General features: G+C 43.2%; 1 protein-coding gene across 1 annotated transcript in view; it reads right to left on the bottom strand.

Moving 5' to 3' along the window:
* The window catches only part of LOC115161835 (ezrin), a 38511-nt gene extending 29706 nt beyond the window's left edge, over positions 1 to 8805 (bottom strand). Inside the window, exons 1-2 of the mRNA XM_029712642.1 lie at positions 8454 to 8805; positions 221 to 304 (exon numbers count right to left, since the gene is read on the bottom strand). Of these exons, the coding sequence (XP_029568502.1) occupies positions 221 to 304; positions 8454 to 8465 (96 nt within the window). The 5' untranslated portion in view covers positions 8466 to 8805. The remainder of the gene's footprint in view (positions 1 to 220; positions 305 to 8453) is intronic.
* Between the last annotated feature and the right edge of the window lie 5808 nt (positions 8806 to 14613).

The following is a 14613-nucleotide window of genomic DNA, read 5'->3' on the forward strand; positions in this document are numbered from 1 at the left end:
AAAAAACAAAATAAACGTTTTACACTGGAGAGACGTGACACTGACAAAATATAGATTTTTTTTGAAAACCTTGTTCACCTTTTTCCTACAACACGGTCATTAAAATGAGATGGGATAGTTAGTGAGTGAGGGAGGGAGGGAGGGGTGAGGGAGTGAGTGTTAGTGAGGGAGGGAGAGTGAGTGAGTGAGTGTGTTAGTTAGTTAGTTAGTGTGAACTGACCTGATTGAACAACTCTTTGCCGGTGGTGCTGGGAACAATGGAGAACTCCAACTCAGCATCCATGCTGGTAACCCGGATATTGACCTGGAGATTCAGAATCAGAACCGGCCTTTATTCACCAGCTACATCTCCATGTACCAGGAATCTGACCTGGTCAAGTAGTGCTGACAATGCCTTACATTACACAACACAGAAACAGCTTGTCTGTAGGTACAAGCTTTCTTCTCCAATATACTTTGTTGAATGATTACAACCCTGTTCAACTCCCCTGTAGCTCAGTTGGTAGAGCATGGTGTTTGCAACACCAGGGTTGTGGGTTCAATTCCCACGGGGGGTCAGCACAGGAAAAAAATAAATGTATGAAATGTATGCATTCACTACTGTAAGTCGCTCTGGATAAGAGCTTCTGCCAAATGACTAAAAATGTAAAAAATGTAAAACTTCAAAAAGGTATTGTGCAACTCAGTGACTTGATTTGAAGTTACTTTGAGGTGATTTGGGGACAAGGTTCATTAAGATTAGTTCATTCATTCTCTCATAGTTGATGATTTAGTTAATAGTGGCTATAGCTGTGTATACAGAGACAGAATGTAGATTGCAATCTATTCTAGTCCGTACATCTATGTTCAAGGTAAGGAAACATAAATCATGTCATTGTTTAAGGTGAACTATACCTTTGAGGTGCTGCTGTGAAGACACTTCCTCATAAACCGTCGCTAATCGCTAACTACTATCTCAATAGACTTTGGACTAGCAGGGCCTGCAAGGTTAACGTAACAAAGCATTCGACGCTTGCCAAAGTACAGATGTCTCTCTCAAGAATAACATGAACCTCAACGTATAGGGGTGGGCAAGTTTTACGAGGTGGTAGAAGCCAAATATGCCCTTACACTGAGGGACTGGCCGTACGCTGTTACTGAGGGACTGCCCGTACTCTGTTACTGAGGGACTGCCCGTACTCTGTTACTGAGGGACTGCCCTTAATTTGTTACTGAGGGACTACCGTTAAACTGTTACTGAGGGACTACCCTTACACTGTTACTGAGGGACTACCCGTAATCTGTTCCTGAGGGACTACCCGTACACTGTTCCTGAGGCACTACCCTTACACTGCTACTGAGGGACTACCCTTACACTGCTACTGAGGGACTGCCCGTACTCTGTTACTGATGGACTGCCCGTACTCTGTTACTGAGGGACTGCCCTTACACTGAGGGACTACCCGCAATCTGTTCCTGAGGGACTGCCCGTAATCTGTTACTGAGGGACTGCCCGTAATCTGTTACTGAGGGACTACCCTTACACTGTTACTGAGGGACTACCCTTACACTGTTACTGAGGGACTGCCCGTACTCTGTTACTGAGGGACTACCCTTACACTGTTCCTGAGGGACTACCCTTACACTGTTACTGAGGGACTGCCCGTACTCTGTTACTGAGGGACTACCCTTACACTGTTCCTGAGGGACTACCCTTACACTGAGGGACTGCCCTTAATTTGTTACTGAGGGACTGCCCTTAATTTGTTACTGAGGGACTACCCTTACACGGTTACTGAGGGACTACCATAACACATTTACTGAGGGACTACAATTACACTGTTACTGAGGGACTACCCTTACACTGTTACTGAGGGACTACCCTTACACTGTTACTGAGGGACTACCCTTACACTGTTCCTGAGGGACTACCCTTACACTGTTACTGAGGGACTACCCTTACACTGTTACTGAGGGACTACCCTTACACTGCTACTGAGGGACTACCCTTACACTGTTACTGAGGGACTAACCTTACACTGTTACTGAGGCACTACCGTTACACTGTTCCTGAGGGACTACCCTTACACTGTTACTGAGGGACTACCCTTACACTGTTACTGAGGCACTACCCTTACACTGTTCCTGAGGGACTACCCTTACACTGTTACTGAGGTACTACCCTTACACTGTTCCTGAGGGACTACCCTTACACTGCTACTGAGGGACTACAATTACACTGTTCCTGAGGGACTACCCTTACACTGTTACTGAGGGACTAACCTTACACTGTTACTGAGGCACTACCGTTACACTGTTCCTGAGGGACTACCCTTACACTGTTACTGAGGGACTACCCTTACACTGTTACTGAGGCACTACCCTTACACTGTTCCTGAGGGACTACCCTTACACTGTTACTGAGGTACTACCCTTACACTGTTCCTGAGGGACTACCCTTACACTGCTACTGAGGGACTACAATTACACTGTTCCTGAGGGACTACCCTTACACTGTTACTGAGGGACTAAACTTACACTGTTACTGAGGCACTACCATTTCACTGTTACTGAGGCACTACCCTTACACTGTTCCTGAGGGACTACCCTTACACTGTTACTGAGGGACTACCCTTACACTGTTACTGAGGGACTACCCTTACACTGCTACTGAGGGACTGCCCTTACACTGTTACTGAGGGACTACAATTACACTGTTCCTGAGGCACTACCCTTACACTGTTACTGAGGGACTACAATTACACTGTTACTGAGGGACTACACTTACACTGTTACTGAGGGACTACCCTTACTCTGCTACTGAGGGACTACCCTTACTCTGCTACTGAGGGACTACCCTTACACTGTTACTGAGGGACTACCCTTACACTGTTACTGAGGGACTACCCTTACACTGTTACTGAGGCACTACCGTTACACTGTTACTGAGGGACTACCCTTACACTGTTACTGAGGGACTACCCTTACACTTTTACTGAGGGACTACCCTTACACTGTTCCTGAGGGACTGCCCTTACACTGTTCCTGAGGGACTACCCTTACACTGTTACTGAGGGACTACAATTACACTGTTACTGAGGGACTACGCTTACACTGTTACTGAGGGACTACAGATATCACTATCACTTCAAGCTGCAATATTTAATTTTTTGGGCGACCCAACCACATTCACATAGAAATGTGTGTTATAGATCTGTCATTCTCATTGAAAGCCAGTCTAAGAAGCTGTAGATCTGTTCTATGTGCTCTATTTCTATGCTTCCCATTGTTAAATTTCCTTTTCGCGAATTTTACTTTTGGTTTTGTACACCAGCTTCAAACAGCTGAAAATACAATATTTTGAGGCAAAATATATTTCACAGCGGTTTATAAATAAGCAAAGAGTATGAAAAAGGAGACTGCTTCTTCAATACAGACCAGATATCATAATCTGATTTTCTGCCATGGAAAAAACTATTGTAGCCAGAGAGATTGTGGATTGTTGATTAGATGTCCTGCCTGTTTTCAGCCAAGACATCTTTTAAGGTACAGAGCTTTTGGAAAGTATTCAGACACCTTGACTTTTTCCAAATTTTGTAACGTTACAGCCTCAGCAATCTGCACACAATACGCCATAATGACGAAGCAAAAACAGTTTTTTAGAATTTTTTTGCAAATGTATTAAAAATAAAAAACAGAAATACCTTATTAACACAAGTATTCAGATCCTTTGCTATGAGACTCGAAATTGAGCTCAGGTGCATCCTGTTTCCATTGATCATCCTTGAGATGTTTCTACAATTTCATTGGAGTCCACCTGTGGTAAATTCAATTGATTGGACATGATTTGGAAAGGTACACACCTGTCTATATAAGGTCCCACAGTTGACAATGCATGTCAGAGCAAAAACCAAGCCATGAGGTCGAAGGATTTGTCCAAGACAAGATGTGTCGAGATACAGATCTGGGGAAGGGTACCAAAAAATGTCTGCAGCATTGAAGGTCCCCAATAACACAGTAGCCTCCATCATTCTTAAATGGAAGAAGTTTGGAACCACCAAGACTCTTCCTAGAGCTGGCTGCCCGGCCAAACTGAGCAATCGTGGGAGAATGGCCTTGGTCAGGGAGGTGATCAAGAACCCGATGGTCACTCTGACAGAGCTCCAGAGTTCCTCTGTGGAGATGGCAGAACCTTCCAGAAGAACAACCATCTCTACAGCCTTTATGGTAGAGTTGCCAGACGGAAGCCACTCCTCAGTAAACGGCACATGACAGCCCGCTTGGAGTTTGCCAAAAGGCACCAAAAGACTCTCAGACCATGAGAAACATGATTCTCTGGTCTGATGAAACCAAGATTGAACTCTTTGGCCTGAATGCCAAGCTTCAAGTCTGGAAGAAACCTGGCACAGTCCCTACGGCGAAGCAGGGTGGTGGCAGCATCATGCTGTGGGGATGTTTTTCAGTGGCAGGGACTGGGAGACTAGTCAGGATCGAGGCAAAGATGAACGGAGCAAAGTACAGAGAGATCCTTGATGAAAACCTGCTCCAGAGCGCTCAGGAACTCAAACTGGGGCGAAGGTTCACCTTCCAACAAGACAACAAACCTAAACACACAGCCAAGACAACGCAGGAATGGCTTCAGGACATGTCTCTGAATGTCCTTGAGTGGCCCAGCCAGAGCCTGGACTTTAACCTGATCGAACATCTCTGGAGAGACCTGAAAATAGCTGTGCAGCGACGCTCCCCATCCAACCTGACAGAGCTTGAGATGATCTGCAGAGAAGAATGGGAGAAACTCCCCAAATACAGGTGTGCCAAGCTTGTAGCGTCATACCCAAGAAGACTGGAGGATGTAATCGCTTCTTCAACAAAGTACTGAGTAAAGGGTCTGAATACTTAAATGTCATATCAGTTTTTAATTATTTTTATAAATTATCAAACATTTCTAAAATCCTGTTTTTGCTTTGTCATTATAGGGTATTGTGATGTCATTATGGGGTATTGTGATGTCATTATGGGGTATTGTGATGTCATTATGGGGTATTGTGATGTCATTATGGGGTATTGTGTGCAGATTGATGAGGGGGAAAAAACTATTTAATCAGTTTTAAAATAAGGCTGTAACCTACCAAAATGTGCAAAAAGTCAAGGGGTCAGAATACTTTCCGAATGCACTTTATGTAATATATACCATTAATATGATACAGATGCTGCATCTTAATTTGACCCTGTTTCAAGTTTGACATTTGAAAGGTGAAATTACAAACTTTAGAAGCATTTTTAAACCTTGCATATACTACAAGTTTGCATTTCCTGCATGGCAGGAACATGTCTGCAACAACAGGGTGATCAAATTAAGATATGGCATCTGTACATAAAGAGGTGCAGGGCCAGGCAATATAGCAACACACACACTTTTGTATCTCTCTCTTTCTCTCTCTCTCTCTCTCTCTCTCTCTCTATCTCTCTGTCTCTCTCTCTCTCTCTCTCTCTCTGTCTCTCTCTCTCTCTCTCTCTCTCTCTCTCTCTCTCTCTCTCTCTCTCTCTCTCTCTCTCTCTCTCTCTCTCTCATATAACTGTTCCCTGAACCTTGACAGAGAATTGAAGAGTTGGCTTTCTGCTGTGTTACACAACCTCTTTCTAAACTTACCCTCCAACACGCCCCAGCGCCATAAAGATAAACCCATCTGACATTGTGCAACATTAACTGGAACATCGGCCTCCACCACCACCTACATGTTTCCTAACACATCACCGTGAGCAGATATATACATTAATCTGTATGTCGCTCTTTTTTTAGTCTGATCATATCTGACCATTTAACAGCTACGTTTCCTAGCAAATCACCATCTACTCACCACGAACATACTGTATATGGGCTCAATCTATATGCTACACTTTGTAGTCAGGCACAAAAAAAATGTATTATTTCATTGATCAAGAAGATTTGGGATTAGAGATGAGATACAAGACTCCTGATCGATTGCTTATTGGTCCTGTGTGGCTCAGTTGGAAGAGCATGGTGTTTGCAACGCCAGGGTTGTGGGTTCGATTCCCACGGGGGACCAGTACGGAGAAAAAAAAAATGTATGAAATGTATGCATTCACTACTGTAAGTCGCTCTGGATAAGAGCGTCTGCTAAATGACTAAAATGTAATTATCTAGACAAAGATCACAATCCTCCTAATGGATTGATTACAAGACCAGTTGATCAGATGTGGATTTAGTTCCATTGGATTTGGAGGACAACAACAATCATGGTTACCCCTGTTCTATCCACTCCCCAGTATTTAATAAAAACATTTATTGAACCTTTATTTAACAAGGCAAGTCAGTTTAAAAACAAACTCTTATTTACAATGGCGGCCTACCCCGGTCAAACCCGGACAACACTGGGCCAATTGTGTGCCGCCCAACGGGACTCCCAATCATGGCCGGATGTGATGCAACCTAGGTCTCATCTCCCTGGGTAACCCTAGGTCTCATCTCCCTGGGTAACCCTAGGTCACATCTCCCTGGGTAACCCTAGGTCTCATCTCCCTGGGTAACCCTAGGTCTCATCTCCCTGGGTAACCCGAGGTCTCATCTCCCTGGGTAACCCTAGGTCTCATCTCCCTGGGTAACCCTAGGTCTCATCTCATCTCCCTGGGTAACCCTAGGTCTCATCTCATCTCCCTGGGTAACCCTAGGTCTCATCTCACCTCCCTGGGTAACCCTAGGTCTCATCTCCCTGGGTAACCCTAGGTCTCATCTCCCTGGGTAACCCTAGGTCTCATCTCATCTCCCTGGGTAACCCTAGGTCTCATCTCCCTGGATAACCCTAGGTCTCATCTCCCTGGGTAACCCTAGGTCTCATCTCACCTCCCTGGGTAACCCTAGGTCTCATCTCCCTGGGTAACCCTAGGTCTCATCTCACCTCCCTGGGTAACCCTAGTAACCCTAGGTCTAATCTCAAATTGCACCCTATTCCCATTATAGTGCACTACTTTTCACCAGGGCCCGTAGTGCTTGGTCAAAAGTAGTGCACTATCAAGGGTATGCAGTAAGGTGCCATTGGGGATACAGCCCTGGAGTATTTATTATAGTGTTGAAAGCTTTATCTACTCTGACTCTCCAGAGAAGAATGTCACAGAAATGACGTCAGATTGATGTTAGACTGACCCATGCGGTCGGACTCTCTCAAGGAGTGCTGTTGCTATGCTCCAAGCGAAACTCCATCAACAGAATACCTTCCCAAGGTTATTGCTATAGCGTAGTGTTTGTTTAAGACACAGTTAACCTTTATGGAAACCCGAGACTGAGCCATGTAAAACTAAACACCCAAACACTGATAAAAAAATGCCAATGGCTACGTTATCAAAAATGTTCATCATAGGATTCCAACAGAGAATCTTCATAGGATTCCAACAGAGAATCTTCATAGGATTCCAACAGAGAATCTTCATAGGATTCCAACAGAGAATCTTCATAGGATTCCAACAGAGAATCTTCATAGGATTCCAACAGAGAATCTTCATAGGATTCCAACAGAGAATCTTCATGATTCGAGAACTGCTGTGCAAAAAAAGCTTTAGCACACAGCGAGAGTTAATCTATGGTTAGCCAGTAATGCCTACCTTAGCAGTCATGAGACCTGTGGGTCAAACTCTGGGTTTGGTTAATAAGTAAGACCGTGTAGGCATCACACTTTTAAAATGGACTCTGGGGGTTTCTTTTAAACAGAAGATGGCTTCTTTTCCGATACTGTTATCTACACAAGACAATACTCATCCACTGCAGACTTGGCCTATAGATATTTTACAAATGGTGCATCTCAGTCACTATGAGAACATTGCTGAAATGGGAGGGGGGTAATATTATCATTCAGTAGAACCATTTTACTGCTCTGAATGAAAATCCTCCATTGTAGAGAAACTGAATACTTTTACAGAATTATTAGTGAATTATAGCTTTGTCAATGAACTGGGTTATATATGAATAAATTATTATATGTTAAATAATTGTTATATATTTAATCATTATTATATATTAAGTTAAACCAAAGCATATTCTTAAAGACTGTAACACATTAAAGCAAATACCTTCAGACTCTGGTTTTGGTTCATATTGATGAACTTTTTGAGATAGCAGGCAACAAATGTAACTCACAGCTGTTACATTAGGGCACAAATAACACTGTGACAAATAATCAGGGCAACTTCAGTGATTGTCGTCATAAAAAAAATAATTTAGTGTAAGGCTATATATCATCACTTTTAGACAACAATGGATAATTAATAGAAAAACAAGAGATTATTCTGGTATATTGGACAGTGAAATAACATGATCATCCATTTGACCTGCCTTGTGTTACAGCATAGTTTGGTCTAGGCTCTGTTACATTTATTCAGATAGAAAGTTTACGTGTAATACATTACATTTTACATAGTCGGACAAATAAAAACGTATTTAAAATAAAACAAAAAAAACTCACCGCTTTAGGCATCTTTGTTTTGGATGGTTTATCAGGTTTAACGACGGAACGTGGGCTCCAAAGTACCGGAAAGAGATCGAAGTAGTTAAACTTCTCTAGGGAACTCTCAAGTCCGTGATAATGAACGTTAGTCCTGCTCTGCTCGGGTTGGGCGCCTGTCCTCTGAACTCGGCTGTGAAGATTACTTATACTGGACGTGGTAGGCTACTCATGTCTGACTCATAATCAGACATATAAAAATGCCAGAGCAGAGGAGAAGCCTAACCTTGTTCGATGACGCCAACGACCTACCTGTGAGACGGAGTGTCGTTAAAAGCTCCACCCTACAGAACAGAACGGGCTGACTACTACTGTAGTGCCATCCCGACTCTTTCAGTTACAGCCTTGAAGTTATGACTGATGTCTATGGGGACCTTTGGTCGTTCAGACGACAACTACAGCCTTGAAGTTATGACTAGTGTCTATGGGGACCTTTGGTCGTTCAGACGACAACTACAGCCTTGAAGTTATGACTAGTGATATATTTATACTTTTTGAGGGTCAGAAAAAAATACTACCACTAAGACTTTTAAAAATAAAAATTATTCCACTGCCCTCAAAATGTACATGTGACAAAAAGAGCCTTCAGAAAGTATTCAGACCCCTTGACTTATTCCACATTTTGTTACTTTACAGGTTTATAATCTAAAATGTAAAAAACATCCTCATCAAACTACACACAATACCCCATAATGAAAAAGCAAAAATAGATTTTTAGACATTTTTGCAAATGGTTTACCAATAAACTACTAAAACATCACATTTACATAAGTATTCAAACTCTTTACTCTGTACAGTCGTGGCCAAAAGTTGAGAATGACACATATTTTTATTTTCACGAAGTCTGCTGCCTCAGTTTGTATGATGGCAATTTGCATATACTCCAGAATGTTATGAAGAGTGATTAGATGAATTGCAATTAATTGCAAAGTCCCTCTTTGCCATGCAAATGAACTGAATCCCCAGTTCCACTGCATTTCAGCCCTGCCACAAAAGGACCAGCTGACATCATGTCAGTGATTCTCTCATTAACACAGGTGTGAGTGTTGACGAGGACAAGGCTGGAGATCACTCTGTCATGCTGATTGACTTCGAATAACAGACTGGAAGCTTCAAAAGGAGGGTGGTGCTTGGAATCATTGTTCTTCCTCTGTCAACCATGGTTACCTGCAAGGAAACACGTACCGTCATCATTGCTTTGCACAAAAAGGGCTTCACAGGCAAGGATATTGCTGCCAGTAAGATTGCACCTAAATCAACCATTTATCGGATCATCAAAAACTTCAAGGAGAGTGGTTCAATTGTTGTGAAGAAGGCTTCAGGGCGCCCAAGAAAGTCCAGAAAGCACCAGGACCGTCTCCTAAAGTTGATTCAGCTGCGGGATCGGGGCACCACCAGTACAGAGTTTGCTCAGGAATGGCAGCAGGCAGGTGTGAGTGCATCTGCACGCATAGTGAGGCGAAGACTTTTGGAGGATGGCCTGGTGTCAAGAAGGGCAGCAAAGAATCCACTTCTCTCCAGTAAAAACATCAGGGACAGACTGATATTCTGCAAAAGGTACAGGGATTGGACTGCTGAGGACTGGGGTAAAGTCATTTTCTCTGATGAATCCCCTTTCCGATTGTTTGGGGCATCCGGAAAAAAGCTTGTCCAGAGAAGACAAGGTGAGCGCTACCATCAGTCCTGTGTCATGCCAACAGTAAAGCATCCTGAGACCATTCATGTGTGGGGTTGCTTCTCAGCCAAGGGAGTGGGCTCACTCACAATTTTGCCTAAGAACACAGCCATGAATAAAGAATGGTACCAACACATCCTCCGAGAGCAACTTCTCCCAGCCATCCAGGAACAGTTTGGTGACGAACAATGCCTTTTCCAGCATGATGGAGCACTTTGCCATAAGGCAAAAGTGATAACTAAGTGGCTCGGGGAACAAAACATCGATATTTTGGGGCCATGGCCAGGAAACTCCCCAGACCTTAATCCCATTGAGAACTTGTGGTCAATCCTCAAGAGGCGGGTGGACAAACAAAAACCCACAAATTCTGACAAACTCCAAGCATTGATTATGCAAGAATGGGCTGCTATCAGTCAGGATGTAGCCCAGAAGTTAATTGACAGCATGCTAGGGCGGATTGCAGAGGTCTTGAAAAAGAAGGGTCAACACTGCAAATATTGACTCTTTGCATCAACTTCATGTAATTGTCAATAAAAGCCTTTGACACTTATGAAATGCTTGTAATTATACTTCAGTATTCCATAGTAACATCTGACAAAAATATCTAAAGACACTGAAGCAGAACACTGTGTGGAAATTAATATTTGTGTCATTCTCAAAATCTTTTGGCCACAACTGTAGTTTGTTGAAGCACCTTTTGGCAGCGATTAGAGCCGTGAGTCTTCTTGAGTATGACACTACAAGCTTGGCAACACCTGTATTTGCGGCGTTTCTCCCATTCTTCTCTGCAGATCCTCTCAAAGTCTGCACAGCTATTTTCAGGTCTCTCCAGAGACGTTCGATCGGTTTCAAGTCTTGGCTTTGGCTGGGCCACTCAAAGACATTCAGAGGGTTGTCCCAAAGCCACTCCTGCATTGTCCACAGCATGATGTTGCCACCACCATGCTTCCCCGTCGGGATGGTGCCAGGTTTCCTCAAAATGTGACGCTTGGCATTCAGGCCAAATAGTTCAATCTTGGTTTCATCAGACCAGAGAATCTTGTTTCTCATAGTCTGAGAGTCCTTTAGGTGCCTTTTGGCAAACTCCAAGCGGGCTGTCATGTGCCTTTTACTGAGGAGTGGCTTCCATCTGGCCACTCTACCATAAAGGCCTGATTGGTGGAGTGCTGCAGAGATGGTTGTCCTTCTGGAAGGTTCTCTCCATCTCTGGAGCTATGTCAGAGTGACCATCGGGTTCTTGGTCACTTCCCTGACCAAGGCCATTCTCCCCCGATTGCTCAGTTTGGCCGGGCAGCTGTAGGAAGAGTATTGGTGGTTCCAAACTTCTTTTCACTTAAGAATGACGAAGGCCACTGTGTTCTTGGGGACCTTTAATGCTTCAGAAATGTTTTGGTACCCTTCCTCAGATCTGTGCCTCGACACAATCCTGTCTCTGAGCTCTACGGACAATTCCCTCAACCTCATGGCTTGGTTTTTGCTCTGACATGTACCAACAACTGTGGGACCTTATATAGACAGGTGTGTGCCTTTCCAAATCATGTCCAATGAATTGAATTTACCACAGGTGGACTCCAAGTTGTAGAAACATCTCAAGGATGATCAATGGAAACAGGATGCACCTGAGCTTAATTTCAAGTCTCATAGCAAAGGGGTCTGAATACTTACAGTGGCAAGAAAAAGTATATGAACCCTTTGGAAATACCTGGATTTCTGCATAAATTGGTCTTTAAATTTGATCTGAACTTCATCTAGGTCACAACAATAGACAAACAATCTGATTAAACTAATAACACACAAATAATTATATGTTTCCATGTCTTTATTGAACACACCGTGTAAACATTCACAGTGCAGGGTGGGAAAAGTATGTGAACCCTTGGATTTAATAACTGGTTGACCCTCCTTTGGCAGCAATATCCTCAACCAAACGTTATCTGTAGTTGCGGATCAGACCTGCACAATGGTCAGGAGGAATTTTGGACCATTCCTCTTTACAAAACTGTTTCAGTTCAGCAATATTCTTGGGGTGTCTGGTGTGAACTGCTCTCTTGAGGTCAGGCCACAGCATCTCAATTCGGGTTGAGGTCAGGACTCTGACTGGGCCACTCCAGAAGGTGTATTTTCTTCTGTTGAAGCCATTCTGTTGTTGATTTACTTCTGTGTTTTGGGTCGTTGTCCTGTTGCGTCACCCAACTTCTGTTGTGCTTCTATTGGTGGACAGATAGCCTAACATTCTCCTGCAAAATGTCTTGATAAACTTTGGGATTCATTTTTCCGTTGATGATAGCAAGCTGTCCAAGCCCTGAGGCAGCTAAGCAGCCCCAAACCATGATGCTCCCTCCACCATACTTTACAGTTGGGATGAGGTTTTGATGTTGGTGTGTTGTGACTTTTTTCTCCACACAATGTGTGTTCCTTCCAAAACAACTCAACTGTAGTTTCATCTGTCCACAGAATATTTTGCCAGTAGCGCTGTGGAACATCCAGGTGCACTTTGGCAAACTTCTGACATGCAGCAATGTTTTTTTTTGGACAGCAGTGGCTTCTTCCGTGGTATCCTCCCATGAACACCATTCTTGTTTAGTGTTTTACGTATCGTAGACTCGTCAACAGAGATGTTAGCATGTTCCAGAGATTTCTGTAAGTCTTTAGCTGACACTCTAGGATTCTTCTTAACCTCATTGAGAATTCTGCACTGTGCTCTTGCAGTCATCTTTGCAAGATGGCCACTCCTAGGGAGAGTAGCAACAATGCTGAACCTTCTCCATTTATAGACAATTTGTCTTACCGTGGACTGATGAACATCAAGGCTAATGAGATACTTTTGTAACCCTTTCCAGTTTTATGCAAGTCAACAATTCTTAATCGTAGGTCTTCTGAGATCTATTTTGTTCGAAGCATGGTTCACATCAGGCAATGCTTCTTGTGAATAACAAACTCAAATTTTGTGATTGTTTCTTATAGGGCAAGGCAACTATAACCAACATCTCCAATCTCGTCTCATTGATTGGACTCCAGGTTAGCTGACTCCTGACTCCAATTAGCATTTGGAGAAGTCATTAGCCTAGGAGGTTCACATACTTTTCCCAACCTACACTGTGAATGTTTAAATGATGTATTCAATATAGACAAGAAAAATACAACAATTTCTGTGTTATTAGTTTAAGCAGACTGTGTTTATCTATTGTTGTGACTTAGATGAAGATCAGATCTAATTTGATGACCAATTTATGCAGAAATCCAGGTAATTCCAAAGCGTTCACATACTTTTTCTTGCTGCTGTATATAAATAAGGTATGTTTGTTTTAAATGTTTAATACATTTGCTAAAATCTAAAAAACAGTTTTCGCTTCGTCATTATGGGGTATTGTATGTAGATTGCTGAGGAAAATTGTATATTTAATCAATTTTAGAATAAGGCTGTAACGTAACAAAATGTGGAAAAAGTCAAGGCACTGTATTCTACTACATAGCATCACCTGTCCTATCCAGGTGCACACTACCTGTCCTATCCAGGAGGACACTACCTGTCCTATCCAGGAGGAAACTACCTGTCCTATCCAGGAGGAAACTACCTGTCCTATCCAGGAGGACCCACCTGTCCTATCCAGGAGGACACTACCTGTCCTATCCAGGAGGAAACTACCTGTCCTATCCAGGAGGAAATTACCTGTCCTATCCAGGAGGAAACTACCTGTCCTATCCAGGAGGAAACTACCTGTCCTATCCAGGAGGAAATTACCTGTCCTATCCAGGAGGAACTACCTGTCCAATCCAGGAGGAAACTACCTGTCCTATCCAGGAGGACACTTCCTGTCCTATCCAGGAGGAAACTACCTGTCCTATCCAGGAGGAAACTACCTGTCCCATCCAGGAGGAACTACCTGTCCTATCCAGGAGGAAACTACCTGTCCCATCCAGGAGGAACTACCTGTCCTATCCAGGAGGAAACTACCTGTCCAATCCAGGAGGAAACTACCTGTCCTATCCAGGAGGACACTTCCTGTCCTATCCAGGTGGAAACTACCTGTCCTATCCAGGAGGAAACTACCTGTCCTATCCAGGTGGAAACTACCTGTCCTATCCAGGAGGAAACTACCTGTCCTATCCAGGTGGAAACTACCTGTCCTATCCAGGAGGAAACTACCTGTCCTATCCAGGAGGAAGCTACCTGTCCTATCCAGGTGGAAACTACCTGTCCTATCCAGGAGGAAACTGAAATTACTTGTCCTATCCAGGAGGAAACTACCTGTCCTATCCAGGAGGAAATGCAAAAATGAGCCAACAAACCTTTGGCTCCAACTATTTAAATAATAATAATAATAATAATAATGTTTTAAACTACTTTAACATTAAATTAATGGTATGTGCAGCTTCATAGCTAATTTAACCAATTACAATTATTTAAATTATCAATGGAAAACATTCAGTCCTTAAAAATGTAAA

The sequence above is a fragment of the Salmo trutta genome, chromosome 25 (genome assembly GCF_901001165.1).
Source record: "Salmo trutta chromosome 25, fSalTru1.1, whole genome shotgun sequence".
In the NCBI taxonomy this organism is placed as follows: domain Eukaryota; kingdom Metazoa; phylum Chordata; class Actinopteri; order Salmoniformes; family Salmonidae; genus Salmo; species Salmo trutta.